General features: G+C 39.5%; 1 protein-coding gene across 2 annotated transcripts in view; it reads left to right on the top strand.

Moving 5' to 3' along the window:
- Positions 1 to 21,626, top strand: part of gabrg2 (gamma-aminobutyric acid type A receptor subunit gamma2) — a 238,442-nt gene that overhangs the window by 186,540 nt on the left and 30,276 nt on the right. For both annotated transcript variants that reach the window (XM_020938712.2, XM_055148747.1), the window contains exon 7: positions 11,413 to 11,565. In XM_020938712.2, coding sequence (XP_020794371.1) covers positions 11,413 to 11,565 — 153 coding nt within the window. The remainder of the gene's footprint in view (positions 1 to 11,412; positions 11,566 to 21,626) is intronic.

The raw sequence follows: 21,626 nt of genomic DNA, 5'->3' as shown, positions 1-21,626 counted from the left end.
TACACCGTTAATGTTGGTAGAGTAGCTCATAAGTAGGTCTCGCAACAAATATATGCTTTAGTTTCCTAGAACATGTAAGGTCAAACCAAGCTCTTACCGTACATCCTTTTTATGTCTTAAATATGTCCAGCAGAACTAGTGCATTTAAACCGTTTCAAAAAGGAAGTGAGCATGGGCGATTCCGGCTCTAGCTCCAATTCACTTTATACTGAAAAAACTGCCACGTCTCTCTGTAACTGCTGCTGTCAAACTCTGCATTTTGATCCTAAAATGTTCGTATTAACTCTACACGATCCACGTTTTTATTTCGCTCTTTTGTCCGTAAATCAAGAAATGAACATAACCATCAAATCAGGCGCCTTCTTTCCCTGAAATCGCTCCCTGTAGTGTTAGGAACAGGTTTGATTGACAGCATTGCTAAGCGCCTACCCTCTGCTAAAACAGAGGTGTGGGCAGGAAAACCCAAAATATGGAACAGTGAGCATCGGTGAGCTTCATTTGACTGGATCTCAAGACCATGTCCACTCACTTAGTCCACTTCTTTATAGAGTTTACGGTCCAAACTTATTCTTCACTTTCCTAATGCATTCCAAGCAGCGTAAATATACATCGTGATCATTTTATAGGAGCTTTTCTCAACTTTTAAAGCGCAGCGCATGATAAATATGCTTTATAATGACACACACTGTACTGGGGAAAAAATGTGACTTTTCTTAAATAAATCGACTTTCTTTGTTTTTCACTGTCACAAGCGAAATGTTTAATATTTCAACACTACATTCCGCATTTGTACTTCGGAAATCCAAGCATGCTATAGCGATCTCTGTTCTCCAGCAGTAATAAAAATCCGTCATGTCCATATTACCGAGCAATACAAAGTCATGGGTGTTGTAATGCAGAAAGTATCCCCTTTGAAGAATGATCATTTCTTCTTCTCTGGTGTTGTGCATCGTTTTGTCTCGGTCGCCGTTGACAACAGAGCCTCGCTGTTTCCTGATGAATGATCATCTACGTCGAGCTTTTATTGCTTTCCGAAGATTACATCAGCTCATTGTAAATCCCTTTCGCCGCCGAGATGTGTGATCATAATAAAAATACTTCAAACCATATTTTTATACAAGCGCTACTTTTAAATCGTTGTCTTTGGGCCATTTTTCACTTCTGACAGTCATACATGTATTATAAGGCAGAGTTTAGACTGTTAAATGGCAGGCATGGTGTGGTTTGCAGTGAGAAAGAGTTATGCAGAGGCCTTGGGATGCTCCTTCAGGATTAAAGGAACAGTGTGGAATTTTGGACATAGGAGCCAAGGTCTTGGAGACGTGTGGAGACACTTTTTAAAATATTCCATCCAGTCCATGTATTTGCAGAGGTCGCTGGTGCTAGGCTAGTGCATGTCAATGGCCATAGTTAGCCTGCCACTAAAAACAGTCTTACCCACTCCACAAAACACCTGAAGCAAATCTATTATTACTCCAGACTGTCAATGTAAATGTCTGTGTTGATAGAATAATGTTTAAAATAAAATTAACCTTGCATCTCACATGAATTGCCGCGTGTTGAGGAACTATTTTCTCATATATCAGTCCGCCGCTGCCAAGCTTTTTATCAGGACGTACAACTCGCTGCTGCTGCTCAGACTTAAATCCTTCAAATCCAAGGTTGTTTTTACTTCTAAAATTATTCTATCAACACAGACATTTACATTGACAGTCTGGTGTAATAATAGAGTTGCTTCGGGTGTTTTGTGGAGTGGGTAAGATTGTTTTTAGTGGCAGGATAACCATGGCCATTGACGTGACAGTGACATTGAGCAGCCTCTGCACATTTACCGTCCGTAATGAAATATGATCATACTAGTCGAGTGTCTGACCTCGAGTCCGAGACATGACCGAGACCAAGCGCGACCAAGACAAGACCGAGTCCAAGTGTGCCTGAAGTCCGCGACGAGACCAAGATTGTAAAAAAAGTAGTCTCGAGGCAGGTCTCAACACAATACTGATCAACGACATTAGAGTTTAAAGTTGTAAATAGTTAATTTAAGTGATACATTTGCTTCAATAAAGTTTTAATATACTCAAAAAGTTTATTGGCGTAAACACTTGTCAAATGGTGAAGATATCAATTTTTTTAACCAATGGTGCCACTGTCCTTGTATGAGAACATAATTTTTTTGCAAAAACTACTTCCTGTATCAAAACAAAATTTAGTTATGATACTTATTAGGTCCTACTTATCCCAAATAGCAAGGAGAAATAAAAAAATGCACTCCAGACAAAAGCTCACGTCTCAAGGGGTTAAAAAAGTGTCTCCACACGTCTCTAACACTCTGGCTAACTATGAAATGAGTCCCTATGTCCAAAATTCCGAACTGTCCTTTTAAAGGTGCATATGTAACTTGTCAGGTGGAGGGTCCACTTCTTGCTTGTCTACATGGATATGTTATGTCTTTGCATGGAATATCTCACAGTATGGCAATAAACCTTTCTTTCTTCATGGGGACCAAACCAGATCAAGTTACAGGTCAACCCCAGTCACAGTCAGAATGTCTGTTTTTCTAGGTATTTCTGAGCCGTTAAACCACTGGTAATTGAATAAATGTAAGGCAGAGCTGTATGTCATACTGTGAAACATTCTAAGTGGAGCAATGACGTCTATATCCTTAGAAACAAACTGGTGACGGACACCCAACTACGAAATTACATGCAGTTTTAACACTGTTCTACATTGTATAACACCACATTCGACATCAGAGCAGGTCAATTAGCATGTGAGGACTAGCCAGCTCCACCTTCAGGTACAGTAGGGAGCAGAGACTTCAAACGCTGGCTTCACATGCGCTCGAGTCGGCCTGGCTGCGTGCGATCAAAGTCGTGCTGGTGATTTCTCCGAAGACCGCAGCCCTCATATCAAAGCCCCCTCCTCTCCCCCGGCACAGCTCCTCCAGGCACCCGTAGTCACCCCTTTCCATCTGTCAGCAAACTCAGAGCATGATGTAGATGTGTACGCGAGATTCACAGCAACTCCACAACATCAAAATCTATAGGATGATTGCAAAAGTGTGCTTGGTAAATCCAGAACACTGAAATGTCACTGTATTTTTTTTCTACAGAGGGACATCAGGCGCCCGCAGTCATGCCTGAGCCAGAAGCAAAAAGATTTGTTTATTTCAGTGATGCATGTAAAATGAAGGAGCTCACTGGTCAAGTCAAATAAGTGCTTCGCTCATTGATTCTGCAAAAATTACCTTTTACTGTTATAAAATGTGAAAACAGAACCAGGTAATTTTCAACAGTTTGCAGTGGCTTAATTTTTTTCCTAAGATCTACTAGAATGCTACTGGTTCACTTCCTGATTATCAGACCCCCCAAAAAGATGCAGACAGTACACAACAAACTTATTTTGATCTAAAGAGCTGCTTATACAGACTATCTGTACCATAGAACTATAATAAATCCTGAAGGTTAACACAAAATGGTGCTGTATTGTTTTAAGTGGTCTGTGCTCAATGGCGCATGGGCCCCAATAAAATTTTCACTTCGACATTTTCTTCCTCAATAGGAGCTAGTGCCTCCCACCAGTGTGACGCCTGTTAAGTGCACGATGTGGACCGTTTGGACCAGTCAGAGGGAGAACTGCAAGAGTGGAGCAAGTGCAGGCTCAGAGTGGAGCTAGGCGAAGTCTTACAAAACTAACTTTTGGGCGCTTTGAGGATTTAAACATTTTAAAAAGTTTATGTTGTGAAAATAGAAAAGAATCCCTACAAAATCCAACCTTTGTGAAAGTTGTCGATGCCCTGTCAGCCAAACACGGGCAGTTTGAATTCCCAGAAAATGGAGAATTCTTTCTGGGCTCAAGCTCCTGGAAGCTGCAGTACCTGGAACGGCCACTAGTCGGTCTCGAGCCGGGAAAGAGGGGGAGGGGCTTATGCAGTTTTTATTATAGATCCATGATCTGTACTAGGATAACACAAAAAATGGTTTTAGGCTCTTTCACTATACTGTATCGTGTAAGTGTTTTCTGAGTCTGAATAATCTTTAATAAACTTATTTTTCAATTTTTATCAATGCCATTAAAAAATTATGTTATTATTAAAGGTCCCATATTATACAAAATTTACTTTTGAACTTGTAGCCATGTTAGAACGTTTTTACCTCCTCAAAAACAGACCTGGAGTTGTGTTTTGTTTCATTCACACGTGTTTGAATAACCCTTTATTATTAGTCTGTCTACATCTCTAGAGCTCAAAATGCTCCTTTCCACCTTGTGATGTCATATAGTGGTAGTTTTCAGGTTAACAGCTTTTACCTTTTACCTTTAGTTCAGTAGAAATTGGCAATTCCAGCTCTGAAATGATCCAAGTGAAGGTGTATGGAGTTTAAAAACACACTGGAGCACTTCCTGTATTAGTGTTTTCAGCTCAAACTGCATATTTAGCTCAACGTGGTCCCCTTAAGTGTCACCAAATAACAACTGCAGCTCCCCAGTTTTCGCTTTGAGTACTTCGTCTACTTCCACCCTTCTATTTTCAGTCCAAAGTTTTCTAATGAAATCCACAAGCCAACTGCATTCGGGATAGCGCTTCATACCTACTACCTACTCACGCCTCCCTCTTCGCTGGTGGGAAAAACCATTATCATTAGGGGCCCCGTGAATGTGCGTGCAGGCTTACCGTGCTGCTGACCAGGCTGGATTCACTGTATTCTCTCAGCTGGGGCCCCTGCTAATGTAATGTTAATCAAAACTAAATAGTGAACTGTGTGGCACTCCCGAGAACACGCTTCATGTGTCTTCATCAGCAGAAGTATACGTGGAGATATGGAGAGGTGCAGTGATGGGGCAGCGGGGGTTTAACGTTGGTTTATTTAATGACGCCGTAATGGCCGGGAGGACGGGGGCACTGGGTAATTCTTGGTTTCAAATTACGGCCTATTACGCGGTAGAAAAATAGGTCTGTCAGCCATGTAAACAATGGGCAATGAGCATTTTGGTAGTTCGTTAAATTACTATTATTGTATTTATTTATTTAAAGCAGGGGTGCCCAATACGTCAATCACAATCTACCAGTCGATTGGCCAAGGTAGTGTGGGTCGATCGTAGTACCGTTTTTTGCAGTCTTGGTCTCGTCTCGGACTCGACCGCATTTGGACCTGGTCTTGTCTCGGTCTTGAAGGTGCTTGGACTCAGGTTCTCAATCAGTGGGTGAGGGTCCAGAGTAATTCAGGGCCTGTCACAAGAACGGGTGCAGGTAAAAATGACAAACTATTTTATTGGCCTTTCGTTTCGATGGTGACGCCGTTTTTGGGGCTTAAAAATGCAAAAATCTGAAACCACCCTCCAGAAGTTGAATACGCTCCGCCGTAGGGTTTCCGTCTACACTGCCCAAGACGCAAAACTCTGGTCAGATCTGCTCAAGTTGCGTATGTGTTTACGTAACATACATCACCACCTGGCCTGCATACCCAATCGAATTCCACACACTTTTGCACCCTTTTTCCCCGTATGCACGCAGATTTCCTCCCAGAAACGCTCATCTAAACACAGAATAAAAAGTGAAGACGCAACGCCATTTTTGCGTATTCTGTTCAGTCTGTCATTATATAAACGTAGCCTAAGTGTAGTACAGTTTGCTTAGCTTATTTTAAACTTAAATTAACATTTATCAGATCAAATGAAGATAGATCTGTAAAATATAAAAACTTGTTTATGTGAGTCAGCCTTTTCCCACATGAAGATGATTAAGTCCTAGTATCTTTCCACCATGACTGATTCTCAATATATTTCTAAATAAATAAATGATTTGCATTTTTGTAGTAGGTAGATCATTTTGACTTGGTCATTTTATAAGTAGCTCAGTGTGGGAAACCTTATATAAAGATTCTATATGGCGCAAAATTGATTCTTGTGAGCTTTAAGACGTGCTAAAATGTTGTTACCTCGTTAAAAACATGCCTGGAGTTGTGTTTTCTTTTTCATTCACGCATGTTTGAGTAATCCTCCTATATTTTAGAAGCTCCGATTGCTCTGTTCCGCCTTGCGATGTCATGAAGTGGTAGTTTTCAAGTCAGCCTTTTACCTGTAGTTCAGTAGAAAAAGGCAAATCCAGGACTGAAATGTTCCAAATGAAGTGAAAGCGTATGGAGTTTATAAACACAGAGGAGCGCTTCCTGTATTACCACATGACATCACAAAGTGGAACAGAGTGTTTTCTGAGAGAAGAACTCAACCTAAATATGCAGGGATTTGTGTGTTAAACTTGTGCGAATGACAAAAAAAAACAAAAAAAAAAAAAACAAACGCAATTCCAGGTCTGTTTGTGATGAGAAAACTACATTACTTCATACTGTAGATCAGAAAATATCATAATATGGGTGCTTTAATAATAATCTATTCACTTATTGCAATCACAACACATCACATTTTAGGATACAAGAGTGCAGTGGTGGTTAATGGGATTAAAAACTATCGGAGTAGTCTGGGCTTTTACCTCTGACGCAACAAAACTGGCTAAATTAAAATTGAGCACTCAGTGAAGATGATGGTCACCTGTTCTGGTTCCAACCAAGTCAGCTCTTTCTGTTCAGATTGTGTTAGAGTAAAGCTCAGGTTAAGTCTAACTTTTTTTTAACAGCTTTTTAATAATCTTGGTCCATGTCAGAACGAATATTGGTGATGAAATACTGACAAAAGAAATATTTGTTGGAAAAATTAAGGGCCAGACATTGTAATCATTCAAATAAGAAATAAACAAAACAAAATTAAGAATAATTGCAGTAAATTATTTGGAAATGAAAACATATTTTTGAAGTGAATTATGTTGCTATTGTGACATTATTGATTTTTCTTTCAGTCAGTTCTGTTTTAATCTCTAGACAATTTTGAAGATGATTATTAAATTATGATTGAAATAGTGAAAAAGGAATAAATGTGGCAAATGGTTAACAATTTTGTATTTGATTTTTAATTAATGCATAATAGTTTTCTGTTAAAATGCTGCTGTTTTAACACATCCAGGATTTGAGTGAAGACCGGAATATGAACTGCAGAATATAAAATAGTCCCTTAGAAAAAGATTAAAGCTTTACTGTGGAACATTCCAGGTCCTTTGAAACAAAGAAGGTGGAAGTTCCTCCATCACAAAAGTTAAACAGTTACACTGTTAAATAATTGCTGTCATTGCAAATTGTGCAAACTAATTCACAATTCCATTATGATTATAATTTAACTAATCTTACAGAGACTTAAAGGTGCATTGTGTAACTTTTCCGGTGAAGGGTCCGTCAAATGTTTTTGCCCATAGAGATGTTATTGCTTTGTCTGAATGTTTCGCAGTATGGCATTAATTAAACCTTTCTATCTTCATGGAAACAAAACCAGACCAGGTTGTAGGTCAGATCTGTGGAGAGGCAATCCCGCTCACACTCAAAATGTCTCTTTTTCTAGGTATTTCTGAGCTATAAAATCACCTAGAATTGAATAAATGTAAGGTAGAGCTGTTTAAAGTCATACTGTGGATCATTCCAGGGAAAGCAATGACATCTCCATAGAAACAAACAAGTGACTGACCTCCAACCAAAACATAGATACAAAGTGCATCTGGGATGCAACAATAACCAAAATATCGTGAAATTGTATCGTCAAAAGTCTCACAATAATATCGTGGGCTGTCACAATATATCGAATCACAAGTTATTTTGCTTAATAGAAACAGCTTATAAACATAGGGAACTACATATCCCATGATTCATTTGAGTGCAAACAACATGAAGAAACATGTTTTTTACTTGATTTCTTCAGATTATGATGGAAATAATCCACACCAAAATCTTGTTAAGGTATTTTAAAAGCAAAAACGTGTCCCATCTACAATTACATTAACCTCTCCAAAATATCGCAATAAATATTGTGAGATTCATATCGTAATAATATCGTACAGAGAGAGCTGGATATTGTTAGATCCCTGTAGTGCACCATTAAATGAGCTGTACCTGAGTTTTTTGTTTTTTTTGTTGTTTGTTTTTTTTCTGGCTTAAAACATGAAAAACAGAACCATCCATCCATTTTCTTCCGCTTATCTGGGGATAGCTGGCATGGACATCAGTCTAAGCAGGGACTCCCAGACTTCCCTCACCCCAGACACTTCCCCTACCTCCTCCGGTGAGCCCCTGAGACATTCCAAGGCCAGCCTAGAAACATAGTAAAAAAAAAAAGTTATCCCTCACTTATACTGAGTTCAAAAAACCTTTTCACCAGCTTGATTCATCAGCCGATTTCACGTCGTAGAAACCTTCTGTCCTGGCAGTGTTAGAATTTGTTCTCTCGACTGTAGGCGGGTACTTTTTTTCATTTAACCAATCGCTGCTAGTTGGTTGTGACGTATGTAATGCGCCGCTAACGGGGCTAACTGGTATATTAAGCTTTTCCCAAATCCCGTAGGAAGAAGGACAATAACGTCTTTCCCCTTGATAAAATTCACCAAACATTCTCTTTGTTCTGGCTTTAAATCCTCAGTCTCAGGAATCATTGATCAGCTTCTAGGTGAATTGGCCCAAGTTACCTTGCATTAATTAAAAATGAACTTTCTACTGCAAGTTTTATGAAAATCTACCTTGATAAAGCGAATATTTAGTGTGTGGTTTTAAGGATCTTAGCGTGAATAAAGACTGATGGCTCATTCTAACGTGTTAAACATGCACATATTTCTATTATTCACTGTACTGAGCATCAGTCTACGGCCCTCGATCGGCCCTCTGCTTCGTCTGTGTTTAGATATGTGGCCCTTGATGAAAAAAGTTTGGACACCCCTGGTTTAGTGTAATCTGATTCCTGACCTAGTCGCTGGAGAGAAATGAAATTGAGTGGTTGCACTAGGTGGCACCAGCCTGGCTAGGTTTTCACAGCAGAGTGGAGTAAAACGAACAAAGACTAGCATGCTAAGGCACACTTCCTGATTATAGGACAATAAAACGCCTTGTAATTAAGATATAAGATAAGATAAGATAAGATAATCCTTTATTGTCTCCCATGGGAGAAATTTGTCTTGGGACAGGGGGTAACATGTTTTATCAAAAAACAGGACGACACAACACAAAGCAGCACATAAACAAACACCATAAAACAAAGTAAATATGAGACCAGTATGACCACGAGTGATGCACCAACAGGACCCTTAAATTATCCTTAACAGGCAAACCCTTGCATTCTTCTGTTCTATTAATTATTGCACATTCCCTAAGCCTATGTGCAGTTTTAGTTATAATTATTGCACATTCCCTACAGCCTATGTGCAGTTTTGATTGCACAATCCCTAAGCCTTTTATAATCATTTTTTAACTGCATTATCTGAGTTTAGCAGATTAACAGCTAGTGGCACAAAAGAATGTTTGAATCTGTTCAGTTTACAGTTTGGGACCCTGTACCTTCTGCCTGATGGCATCAACTCAAACTGACTGTGAAGAACATGGGTTGGGTCATTGATCACCTTCCTGCCGAGCTTCCTAACAGTCTCCTCAAAAATTTGCTGAAGTGAGCTTGGGGCCACACCCATTATTTTACCTGCTCTTTTAGTCAAGGTAAAAATCTGTGCTTTAAGTTTGACTGAGAGGTTACCAAACCAAATTAGATGTAAATAGTACATCAGCTGCTTTTTCAATATATCTATCTGTACAGGGGAATACAGAAAGTTAAGCTATTCAGTTCATACCCCTCCTGGCCCCTAGGTAGCGCTGCAGCGGATAATGTTTTGGCAGCCTCCTCGGCATTGGCAAACGCACAGCCGACCATGTCCCCTGTCTGAGCTCCATTTACACGCCTGTCTCCACGTTCTGTTCTGGATTGGGCGATGCATTTTCAATTCGCGCACATGTGACCGCTCAAAACCAGGCTTACAGCTGATCCGTACTCACCGGTGCAGTTTAGGCCGACAAAAAAGTTGCACAATTCGGCTTTAAATCTACAACATCTGCTGGGGTCAGGCTGGTACATCTGGATCTGGAGTTGTTGTGTCTGGGCACGTCGAAAACTGGCATTCTGCATTTTGATGGCAGGTTTAATCTTCTGTTGGGATGGTCTTGGCAGAAGGACTGTTTGAGTTGTGTGTTTGTGCGGCGTTGTGTATTGATCTTATGCTAATTAACGTTTACTTATGGTGTTGGCAGCTAACCTTACAATACTTCACCGTGATATGATTATGCATTTAGTGTACACGCACTTAAGCGGCTCTATTTGTCACCTGAATGGATGGCAGACGTCAGTGCTATTATTACTTATACTGACACTTGCGATAAATTCAAAGGGTATTTTTGTACTTTTTGTAAACTTTTTCACACAATTCAGAAGTTGTAATTTGTTTGAGTGATTGTGACGTTGCTGTTTTCAAACACACTGGCCATTACTGGACAACCTTACATGATTCATATACAGTATTAATCTTTATGTTGCTATTGGTTAGTAACTGAAGCAACGCTCTATCTTCTTCATTCTATTTAAAACCAGTTAAGGTTTTTTCATGTTTATTCACTATAAAGTATGTTGAATTAAACCAAATGCCAGCACTGAATTTGTATGATCATTTTATATTTCAGTCGTGTGTGTTTAAGTCTTAGCAAAAAAACATTTGGCATGTTTTGGATGCTTTCTGTATCCTTCAGAAGGGACACGTGATCTTAGGACAATAATAATTTTGTTGGTAGGTCAATAATAATTTAGCCTGATTCATCAGCCGGTTTCACTTTGTGGAAACCGTCTGACTTCGCAGCATTAGGATTTGTTCGCTTGATGGTAGGCGGGTAGTTTTTTAAATTTAACCAATCGCTCCTATTTGGTTGTGACGTAAATAATGCACTAAATCCTGTAGGAAGAAGGGCAATAACGTCTTTCCCCTTGATAAAATTCACCAAACATTATCTTTGTTCCGGCTCTAAATCCTTGATCTCGGGAATCGTTGCCAACACAGAATGTACGGCTCTTCACTGACCTAATCACTGGAGAGAAATTAATTTGAGCAAAGGCATTAGGTGGCACCAGCCTGGCTAATAATACTTGGGATGGAGGACATGAAACCTGCCCACAGAACAGTAAACAGGGATGAGGGGGTCTATCAACTTTGAAGGACCTCGCAGCAGTGGGGGTTTAACGGTGGTGGTGATCACCAACATGACATCTTGAAACCAAGCGAAATAAGATTGCTCAGACACTGCACGACTCACTCCAAATACAGGCTCAAGTTGGTAAATTGTGAGGATAATTATAACATGGTTAATAGCTCTAAAACGTAATTTCAATTCCTTTGGATGTGTAGTACATGTGAAGAAATTGACAATAAAGCTAACTTAAGACTTTGAAAATGTATAATATAACTGATATTTTACTGTGTTGCTGACAGTTGTAACCGTTGGTTTTGTCTCTCTCCAGGTGACTACGTGGTGCTCACTGTGTTCTTCGACCTGAGCAGGAGGATGGGATACTTCACCATCCAGACCTACATCCCCTGCACCCTCATCGTGGTCCTGTCCTGGGTCTCCTTCTGGATCAACAAGGACGCTGTGCCTGCCCGGACATCTCTAGGTAACACTTCAGCAGTTAAAGATGCACTGTAACTTTTCTGCTAGAGCGTTTGTCACTGGAGAATGTTCCAAGGTGTCAATCAATATCACTTTATTTGTCCCAGAGGAGCAATTTAAGCACACTGAAGAGTAAAACAGAATCCAAACAAAAAGCTCAAATAGTTTAGGGTCATCACAGCACTGTCAGGGCTGTTTGAGGAGAGTAACAGCCCTTTGTCCTGCTGCATCACAGCAGCCTCCAGGGGGAGCAAGGTGAAGTCTGGACACAGCAGAAAAACCTCTTCTAAGTCTCTCCACTCTGGTGTGTCAGTCGGTGATAAGACAGACGTTTTCTGTCATATTTCGAGTAGACCGCCTGTTGCATTGATGTGAAACGTCTGTGGCGTTTCACAGGTAGCTCCATGCAGGGTCACCACAGATACAGGAAAAACAAAACGCTCAAACCTCGCACTCCAATAACTTCTATCCTTTGAACTCTACAAACTGCAATTCTTAGTGGGTCAGAATCTTACAGCTAAGTGACCATAAGGAGTGTTCAAATAAGGCCCGCTACATTAATGAAAGTTGCATGGATGACGTCTAAAAAAATCTCTTCAGGCATGTTTTTGATGAGAAAACATTATTACATGGTTGAAAGATAAAAAATAAATAAATAAATAATAATAATAATAATAATAATAATAATAATAATAATAATAATAATAATTAAAACAGTGTTGCATAATAAATCTCTTTAAGGTTACGTTTACACTGAAACGAATCACCGTATCACTGTATCGGAAATAAGTTGCATCCAGACACGTCGTTTCTGTGTCCGCGATCAAAGCCTTCCCTATCCACACAGTAACAAGAAACCTCCTGAAACGCTAGTCACATGACTAGGCTGGCGTCACGTTCATCACAATGTCAACATAGGAGGTAAAAACAAGGAATTGGAGCACTGTGTCTGAAGTTGCAGCAGCCGGTTTCCACTGTTGGGAAGGTTACTTTCAAAATGTATTCCCCTACAGATTACAGATTACATATCCCAAAATGTAGTTTGTAATGGAATCCATTAAATTAATTAAAGTGAGTAACGTAATCTGAATACTTTGGATTACTTGATATTGTCATGCTTTTTAAAACTACATGAACGTACCAACCACATCCTGAAAATTCTTGTTTGTTCTCTTCAAATTGTCTGTTGAGCCCAAGTCTCCATGAACAGACTTTTCGTTTGCTGTGGAGAAGCAAAGACTAGGAAATCTGAACATAAGAAGTTTTGTCTGCTAAAAGAAAATAAAAAGCCCAGTCTTTCCTTAAGCATATTAAAAATATTATTGATAGAGAAATGCTTTCTATATGAGATCACTGCTGCCTTCAGTTATGTCCATCTTTCTGTTATGTGTCATATTGTTTAGACCTGGTTTAGTCCTAGTTTAGACCTGGCTTAGTTGTGGTTTAGTACTGCTTTTAGACCTGGTTTAGTCCTGGTTTAGACCTGGTTTAGATGTAGTTTAATCCTGGTTTAGTCCTGGTTTTAGACCTGGTTTACCTGGTTTAGACCTGGTTATAGTTTAGTCCTGGTTTAGTCCTGGTTTAGACCTGGTTTAGTTCTGGTTTAGACCTGGTTTAGACATAGTTTAATCCTTGTTTAGTCCTGGTTTTAGACCTGGTTTAGTCCTGGTTTAGACCTGGTTTAGACATAGTTTAATCCTGGTTTAGTCCTGGTTTAGACCTGGTTTAGACATAGTTTAATCCTGGTTTAGTCCTGGTTTTAGACCTGGTTTAGACCTGGTTTAGTCCTGGTTTAGTTTAGACCTGGCTTAGTTGTGGTTTAGTACTGCTTTTAGACCTGGTTTAGTCCTGGTTTAGACCTGGTTTAGACATAGTTTAATCCTGGTTTAGACCTGGTTTAGACATAGTTTAATCCTGGTTTAGTCCTGTTTTTAGTCCTGGTTTAGTCCTAGTTTAGACCTGGCTTAGTTGTGGTTTAGTACTACTTTTAGACCTGGTTTAGTCCTGATTTAGACCTGGTTTTAGTCCTGGTTTAGCCCAAAATGTGAAAACAGGAAAATACCGCCATGTAATCCATTTATTTTAACAAAGTAACTGTAATCCAATTACCACTCATTGAAACAGTAACTGCAACTGAATACAGTTACTCATAATTTGTACTCTGATTACGTAACGCCGGTACATGTAATCTGTTACTCCCCGACACTGCCGGTTTCAAGCCGATGAAGATGGCAAGTGTGAAAGTAGTAAGTAGTGTAGTAGTTCTAGCTGTGCTGTTTCCCGTTTGTTAATGGTTTGTTTAAACGATGTCACGAACCCAGTGAATGAGGAAGGCACAAGTCACAGTGACGTGGCCCAATAAGGACGCAACTAAAGCTCCTATGTCAGAGTATCAACGTTTTCAGGCGTCCACACAGTCCCGGATCAGATCTGTACTCAGATGAATTCGTGGGAGCTGGCGGCGACAGATCGTTCCGTCTCTGGAGCCGTTTTAAATTGGATTAGTGTGAACGAACACTGCATCTGCAACGAAAACGACTCGAATACATACTAGTGTGGACGGGGCCTAAAACATAAGAATTCCATTTTAATTTCAATTCAAAGACCAGGAAAATCTATTCTTTAAAAAAAAAAAGATAATAATAATAATATCTAATCAGTTTAATGTCCCAGTTTCTCCAGGACAGCAGTGGTTTCCTTTGCCGACAAATTCCCCACATCTGTCATTACAAACACACAGAGGACCATCCAGTTAGCGGCTTCATTTAGCGCCCAGTCGCTAATAGCTCCCCACTGTTTCACATCAGCAGCTCAATCCACTTTAACTAGATACAAGACACCCTACTTTTCCTTAATTTTGTTTGCTCAAGTTTCTCCATGACCAGCCTGACACACGGCATTGACTTTTAAACACTGTATTTGTCCTCATTGGCCTATTCAAGTTTTACATGGATGGTTCACAAAATAACAACATCAAAATGAGTCCATTACTTCCACTACAACTGCTTTTGTGAACACTGATGGTACTACTAACATTACTGCATTCTTAGAGTACAGTACAATAGTGTTTTCTCGGATCAGTTGTAAATAAAAATAGTGAAGAACTGTACTAGAGTAGAATTTTAGATATCTTAAGTACATTTTTAAGTGGATACTTTTTGCTTTTACTTCACTACATTTTCGAACTGGACTGAAAAGTAAAAAGTACTTTTCATATGATTTTAAGGGTTATTTTTACCATGTTTGTCATAACATCCAGACTAAAGTTTTTGACTTCAGGATTCGGCTTTGAGCAAACAAAAATAAATATACAAAAATCATAAAAAAATTTAGAAATTGATATGTACTGTAACCAAAATATGTGCCATTATTTAATCAGTATCACTACATTTTAATAAATTAACAACACTTGAAATACTTTGAATACTTTTTACTCTTTAACTACATTTTTAAACAGGTACTTTCATACTTTTACTTTAGTAACTTTTTGCCTCTAACATGGACAATGGAGTACTTCATCCACCACTCTCTAGGATGATGACTACTGTTACTGCTGTTATTGCACCATTATCCTCTGATTACTGAGATTTTTGGCGCTTTTATGGGATCTAAATCTTTTGGATCAGTTCATTTCAAAGAGCCGTTCAAAAGACTGGCTCTTTTACGCTTTCCTCATATGACAGAAGCCAATGCAAGAGCTTATTTGATCTACAAACGAATCACAGAGAGAAACCACCAGGGTTAAAAAAAAAAAAAAAAAAGAGCTGTTATTATTTTGTCAAATACATGACTCACTTACATCACTCCTGCTGCCTGCTCTACTTCTGTGCTGATTCTTGTGTTGGTTCAGTGTTATTCAGGATAAAAAGGATCAAAAAGAAAAGGATCAAAATTGGAAAAAATTCTGCTCTTTTCAAAAATTAGATCTGGATCCAACCGTACATGTTAAGAAGCCGTTAAAAATAGCCGTTCATGAATGTCACATCACTACAACTGACTCTACTTACTGTATAAGTCGCCCCAGAGTATAAATCACACCAGCCAAAAAATGTGTAATGAAGAAGAAAAAAAACATATATAAGTCACACTTTTTGAAGGAAATTTATTTTATAAAATCAGAGACCAGGAACCAACATTTCATCTTGAAAGACAAGTCCTAGTAATAAGAATAGAAGAGAGAACAACAGACTGTTAACGTCACATATGAACAGTTCTTCAGATAAACTATAACATAAACAACAGAACAGAACAAGTTCAACAAACTGTCCATCTCACTCCAAATCACTAAATCCATTCAATTCTTCATCCACGGTGTCACTTCTGAGCAACTCCACGACTTCCAGAGGTAAACAGAGCGCCGCTTCCTCTTCTGTGTCGCTGTCGTCAGACTCAGCATCAGTTCCAGTTAGAATTATTCCGGCCTTTCTGAATCCCGATAAGATGGTTTCAGTGTCACTGAAGTCCAGGCTTTGTCCATCCATCCAGTGACTTCAGGAAAGTTGCATGATGCACCCTCCCGGTGTCACAAGGTTCTTGATCACTCCAAACTTCCTTTCTGCTGCTCAATTACCATTTTCAGTTGAATATTTCACCACCTGCAGCTTGGAATCTACAAAATATGATTTTCTTTTTGGGGGCATTTGTGTTCAGTCTTCTCAGTCGTCTTTATAAGTTTGTTTAAATGTTGAATTTTCAGTGGTGCAGAAGTAATGGTGCGATCGACTGACATGATACAGACAGAACAGAGGCTCTTTCTGCAGGAGACATGCGCAGAAGGTGGTACAGGAGTAATAGGAGCAGCAGATTCATTGTGAAAATGTCACTGTCACACCAGAGTATAAGTCACAGGAAACATCCAAACCATGAGAAAAAGTGTGACTTATAGTTCAAAAAATATGGTACATCTTATTTAGTCAAGTCAAGTGAGTCAAGTAAAAGCTTAAATGTTCAAGTCCAACCTAAGTAAAAATGCTGAGGTTTTTTTTTTTTTTTTTTTTCCATTCAAATTTTGTTCTTAAAGTTACAGCATGTAACTTTCTGAAGGTGGTACGTCACTTGCATGATTCCATGGAAAAGGAAAGTTAAAACCATACTTCGTCTCCATTTCCATGGACATAGATACGTTTTATGCTTTACTGTGGAATAAGACAAACTTTACTGATCCACAAGGCTGAAATATAAATGGTAATAATAAATTAAAAGTAGCAAAAACCAAGAGACTGATGTCAAATGAGGCATACACAGTTTCTACAAGTAAAAATAAAAATATAGAATAAAAGGAACATTTCCACTGAAACCAAACAAGAATCAGGTTTGTGGAGTCGCATGTTTTTGAGTGCGATAAACAAACAAAAAAAGGTTTATCGTTGTCTCTTTTTTTTGCTAAAACTTACATACTGCGGCTTTAAGAATGTTGTTTTTGCTTCACTCCATGTTGTCTCTTCAAATGTCCTCCATCTTTCCAAGACCCCAAACTTCCAAACGTCATGATTAGAGGAGCTGCGGTGGGCACATATGTTTTCACGCACGCTTTAATGAGACGTTAATTATGCAGCGGATCAGCGGGAGCAGAGCCGTGCCTCCTCAGCACTCTCCCCGCGCAGGTGCCGTCTTCGCTGACTGCACAACCAGGACGCGGAGAACAGAACCGGGCCAGGAGAGACACTTTACACTAAAACCATCCGCCTTGAACTTGCCCTTGGCGTGCAGTGGCCGCTCTGTGAAGTTGTCTTTTCCTACTTCCTTACTCAGCGTTCCACGGAGCCTCAAACCTGACCTCCAGTCTTCAGGATGTGATCATTAGTGCGAGCAAAGCAGCGGAGAGCCGTTCCTCCAGGCCTACCGTAACACTATTACTTTGTCCATCATTAAAAGTACTCAATGTAAGCTGTTTTTGTCTTCCCCGTGCGACCGCAGCTGCGAGCGAGACATTAATACTACATGTGTTTTACTGTAGAAAAGTTGGCCACCTGACCGGGCTTTCACCAGACTGATATGTGTAGTCAACCCGCGTATCATTCGTTCATTTGTTTTTCAATATAAAACTAAAAATAAGAAAATGAAAAAAAAAATAAAAACTGAAAAAAATGGATAAGGATTCGCTCTTTTTTTCAGTTTTCAATTTTGTGTTTAAATGAATAATGGAAAAAAAAACAGATAATGGCCTTTTCCCGTTTCCATGACTTAAACTGTGATGCCGGACTGAACCAGGACTAAACCAGGACTAAACCAGATCCGGGACCAGACCCTAACCAGATTGGCACTGTGACCAGGACTGAGACCGTGACTGAGACTGGGAACAAGACCAGGACTGAGACCAGGACTGAGACTGGGAACAGGACCAGAACTAAGACCAGGACTGAGACCGAGAACAAGACCAGAACTAAGACCAGGACTGAGACCGAGAACAAGACCAGGAGTGAGACCGAGAACAAGACCAGGACTGAGACCGGGACTAGACCAGGACCAGTCTGTGATTGAGACCAGGACTGAGATTGGGACCAGACCGCAACCACACCAGGACTGAAAACAGTTTGGTTTAGTCCTGGTTTAGTCCTTGTTCAGTCCTGGTTCAGTCCGGCATCGCAGTTTAAACCACGGAAACGAGAAATGGCCATTTTCCGTTTTTTCCATTCTTCATTTAAACACAAAATCGAAAACTGAGAAAACGAATCATTATTCATTTTTTTTTCATTTTGGTTTTGGAGACAAATAATGAAGAAAACAGTTGTTTTTTCGTTTTCTTATTTTTGGTTTTATACTGAAAAAACGAATGAACGAATGATACACGGATTGTAGTCCTCTGAATAGAGTTATACACATAAACCTGGGATGACTCTCGCTGAAAGTGTTCAAAACCGAGGACTGGAGTGTTCAAACAAATACTAATCTAACTTTAGTTAAATCCAATCTTCCTTGTCCACAAACGCGCTAAGCTCTTACCTTCTGCATGTTTTTTCATAAACTAAACAGTCAAATAAGCCGAAGTGCGTCTGTCGGCTTCACCATGTTTGTTTTGGTTCGTTCAGCTGGTTCAGTTTTGCCGATCCCGTTTCATTGGTCCCAGGATTCACCAGGAGCCGTTCAAGACAGATTCTCACAGAAATTACGAGTAAAGTTTTAGAACACCCTAATTTTTCCAGTTATTTATTGCAATTCAAGTCCTGCAAGTCCAATGAAGAGCTTGAAATGGTACAAAGGTAAAAACTGAACAGCCAGAGGTTAAAAAAATATATAATAAAAGATACAAAACACAAGTTCAAGCTCTGCCAAAACTCCCCATGGAAAAAGAACAAGACGGTGAGCTTGAAAACATGGAGCGTCCAGCAGCACAGTGTCCAGACTTAAACCCCATCGAGCTGGTTTGGGTTGAACTGGACAGAAGAGTGAAGCGACCTACAAGTGCCGCACATTTATGGAAACTTCTGCAGCAGACTTGGGAAGAACTTTCTGAAGAATATTTGATTTCTGTCGTAAAAAGAACGAGCCACGTGTGTGTTCAGCTGTTACATCTGCCAAAAGTGGACACTTTCATGGATCAAAAGTTTAGAATACGTTTTGGTCTATAAAACTGATTCCATGATTTATTTTTCAACTCATATTGCTTATTTATTCTGTGTTTTCATTTCAGAGCGCAATGACACAATAAACGGTAAAAAAAAAACTGGAAAAAGAGTGGCGTTCTAAATCTTTCGACTTAAAAACTTTTGGAGATCTTTGGTTGTGCTCATATTGACAAATTGCTCTGACTTAGTGATAAGATGTTTTCAACTTTTGTAAATGTAAACCCATTTTCTTTACAACATATTTAAGATCAGTGTTACTTCAAAAATAGTAGAATTATGAGGACACAACTCATAATAAAAGTATGAGTGTAGTAATTCACCAGTACTAGCACCACCGGACTTATAGGTTTTTTACTGCTACTACTACTTTTACAGCTATAATGTAGTGGTAGCACTAATACTTGTGATATAATATATAAATCGTTGTTATAAAACGTTGCTGAAAAGCCAAAAGAAAATGTGTGTGAATATAACTTTGAATAATACTGTAAAATAGATACAGTATAGTTAGGATTGTCTGTCTTTGATATTTAATGCATCATCTTTTGAACAAGACATTTCATTTCAGGTTCACTGTGCGTCGTTTTTGCTTAGTCTAGTCTTCTAACTGTAGGCACTGCTCTGTCTGAGGCATGTTAGACTTTAGTTTGAGTTTTATTTGAACACAATCTGACCAGCAAGAGCTTGTTTAGTTAAATCCGTGTATGATTCATTCGTTTTTCCAATATAAAACCAAAAATAAGAAATCGAAAAAACAAAACTGTTTTCTTCATTATTTGTCTCCAAAACCAAAATGAAAAAATGGATAACGATTAGTTTTTTTCAGTTTTCGATTTTGTGTTGTGTTCTTTGACTTAAACTGCGATGCTGGACTTTTGTGCCGCATGTGGACTGAACCAGGACTAAAACAAGACTAAAACAGGACTGAACCAGGAGTGTCGGGACGGCCCAGAGGTGCGCCCACGTAGACTGTTGGGTGATCAGGACTGAGACCAGCACTGAGTCCGGGACTGAGACCAGTTTAGTCCTGGTTTAGTCCTGTTTTAGTCCTGGTTCAGTCCTGGCTCAGTCCTGTTTTAGTCCTGTTTTAGTCCTTGTTTAGTCCTGGTTTAGTCCTTGTTTAGTCCTGGTTCTAACCTGTTTTAGTCCTTGTTTAGTCCTGGTTCTAACCTGTTTTAGTACTTGTTTAGTCCTTGTTTAGTTCTGGTTTAGTCCTGGTTCAGTCCTGGCTTAGTCCTTGTTTAGTCCTGGTTTAGTCCTTGTTTAGTCCTGGTTCTAACCTGTTTTACTCCTTGTTTAGTCCTGGTTTAGTCCTAGTTCAGTCCTGGTTTAGTCCTGGTTTAGTCCTGGTTCAGTCCTGGTTTAGTCCTGGTTCTAACCAGTTTTAGTCCTTGTTTAGTCCTGGTTCAGTCCTGGCTTAGTCCTGTTTTAGTCCTGTTTTAGTCCTGGTTCTAACCTGTTTTAGTCCTTGTTTAGTCCTGGTTCAGTTCTGGTTCTAACCTGTTTTAGTCCTTGTTTAGTCCTGGTTCTAACCTGTTTTAGTCCTTGTTTAGTCCTTGTTTAGTCCTAGTTCAGTCCTGGTTTGGTCCTGGTTTAGTCCTGGTTCAGTCCTGGTTTAGTCCTGGTTCTAACCTGGTTTAGTCCTGTTTAGTCCTTGTTTAGTCCTGATTTAGTCCTGGTTCAGTCCTGGTTCAGTCCTGGTTCTAACCTGGTTTAGTCCTTGTTTAGTCCTGGTTTAGTCCTGGTTCAGTCCTGGTTCAGTCCTGGTTTAGTCCTGTTTTAGTCCTGGTTAAATCCGGCATCGCAGTTTAAGTCCCGGAACAGGAAACAGGAATCAGGAATCATTATCAATTTCTTCATTTTGGTTTTGGAGACAAATAATGAAGAAAACGGCTGTTTTTTTGTTTTGTTTTTTTTTTCATTTTCTTATTTTGGGTTTTATATTGAAAAACGAATGAACGAATGACACACAGATTTATTCAGAACAGGTGAGTTGATTTGTGCTCAAGCCTCTCACACAAACACAACTCAAGAACAGTTTTTCTATTAGTCAATCTCACCTATTTTGTTGAAAATCAAACTCCGAAACAGAACCACGAACTCTCGTATTGATCCCACTCTCCTGAAAATGTGTTTTTTTAACCCATTTTCGAATTTTGTCTTGAGTTTCCGGACTCTTTCAAAACTTTTCCTGACAGTGTTTGCGTTGCATCACCGTGGCAATAACCGCTGAACATTCCACCGCAGAGCCACGCGTAGAACACCCCCGGCACGATGTCACCGCCGCGTATCAATCGGGAGTCAGGAGGTAGAGACAGCCAGGTGGTTCTGGACAGGATTAATACCCGACATAATTCATAATCCTTCCACGCTTTTCCAGAAATATCAATTCACCCACAATGCCGCGGCGCTAATCTCCGTCGAACTCATTTCTTTCAATCCACGGTAAATTCACACCCAAATAATCTTTTATGTACAAGCGTTCTATTTGTGTAGGAAG

Source organism: Boleophthalmus pectinirostris, unplaced genomic scaffold (genome assembly GCF_026225935.1).
Source record: "Boleophthalmus pectinirostris isolate CB_2022bp ecotype Guang Dong unplaced genomic scaffold, ASM2622593v1 HiC_scaffold_12, whole genome shotgun sequence".
NCBI lineage: Eukaryota > Metazoa > Chordata > Actinopteri > Gobiiformes > Gobiidae > Boleophthalmus > Boleophthalmus pectinirostris.
Note: the sequence above shows the minus strand (reverse complement) of the source record. Positions and strands in the feature narration are given on the sequence as shown.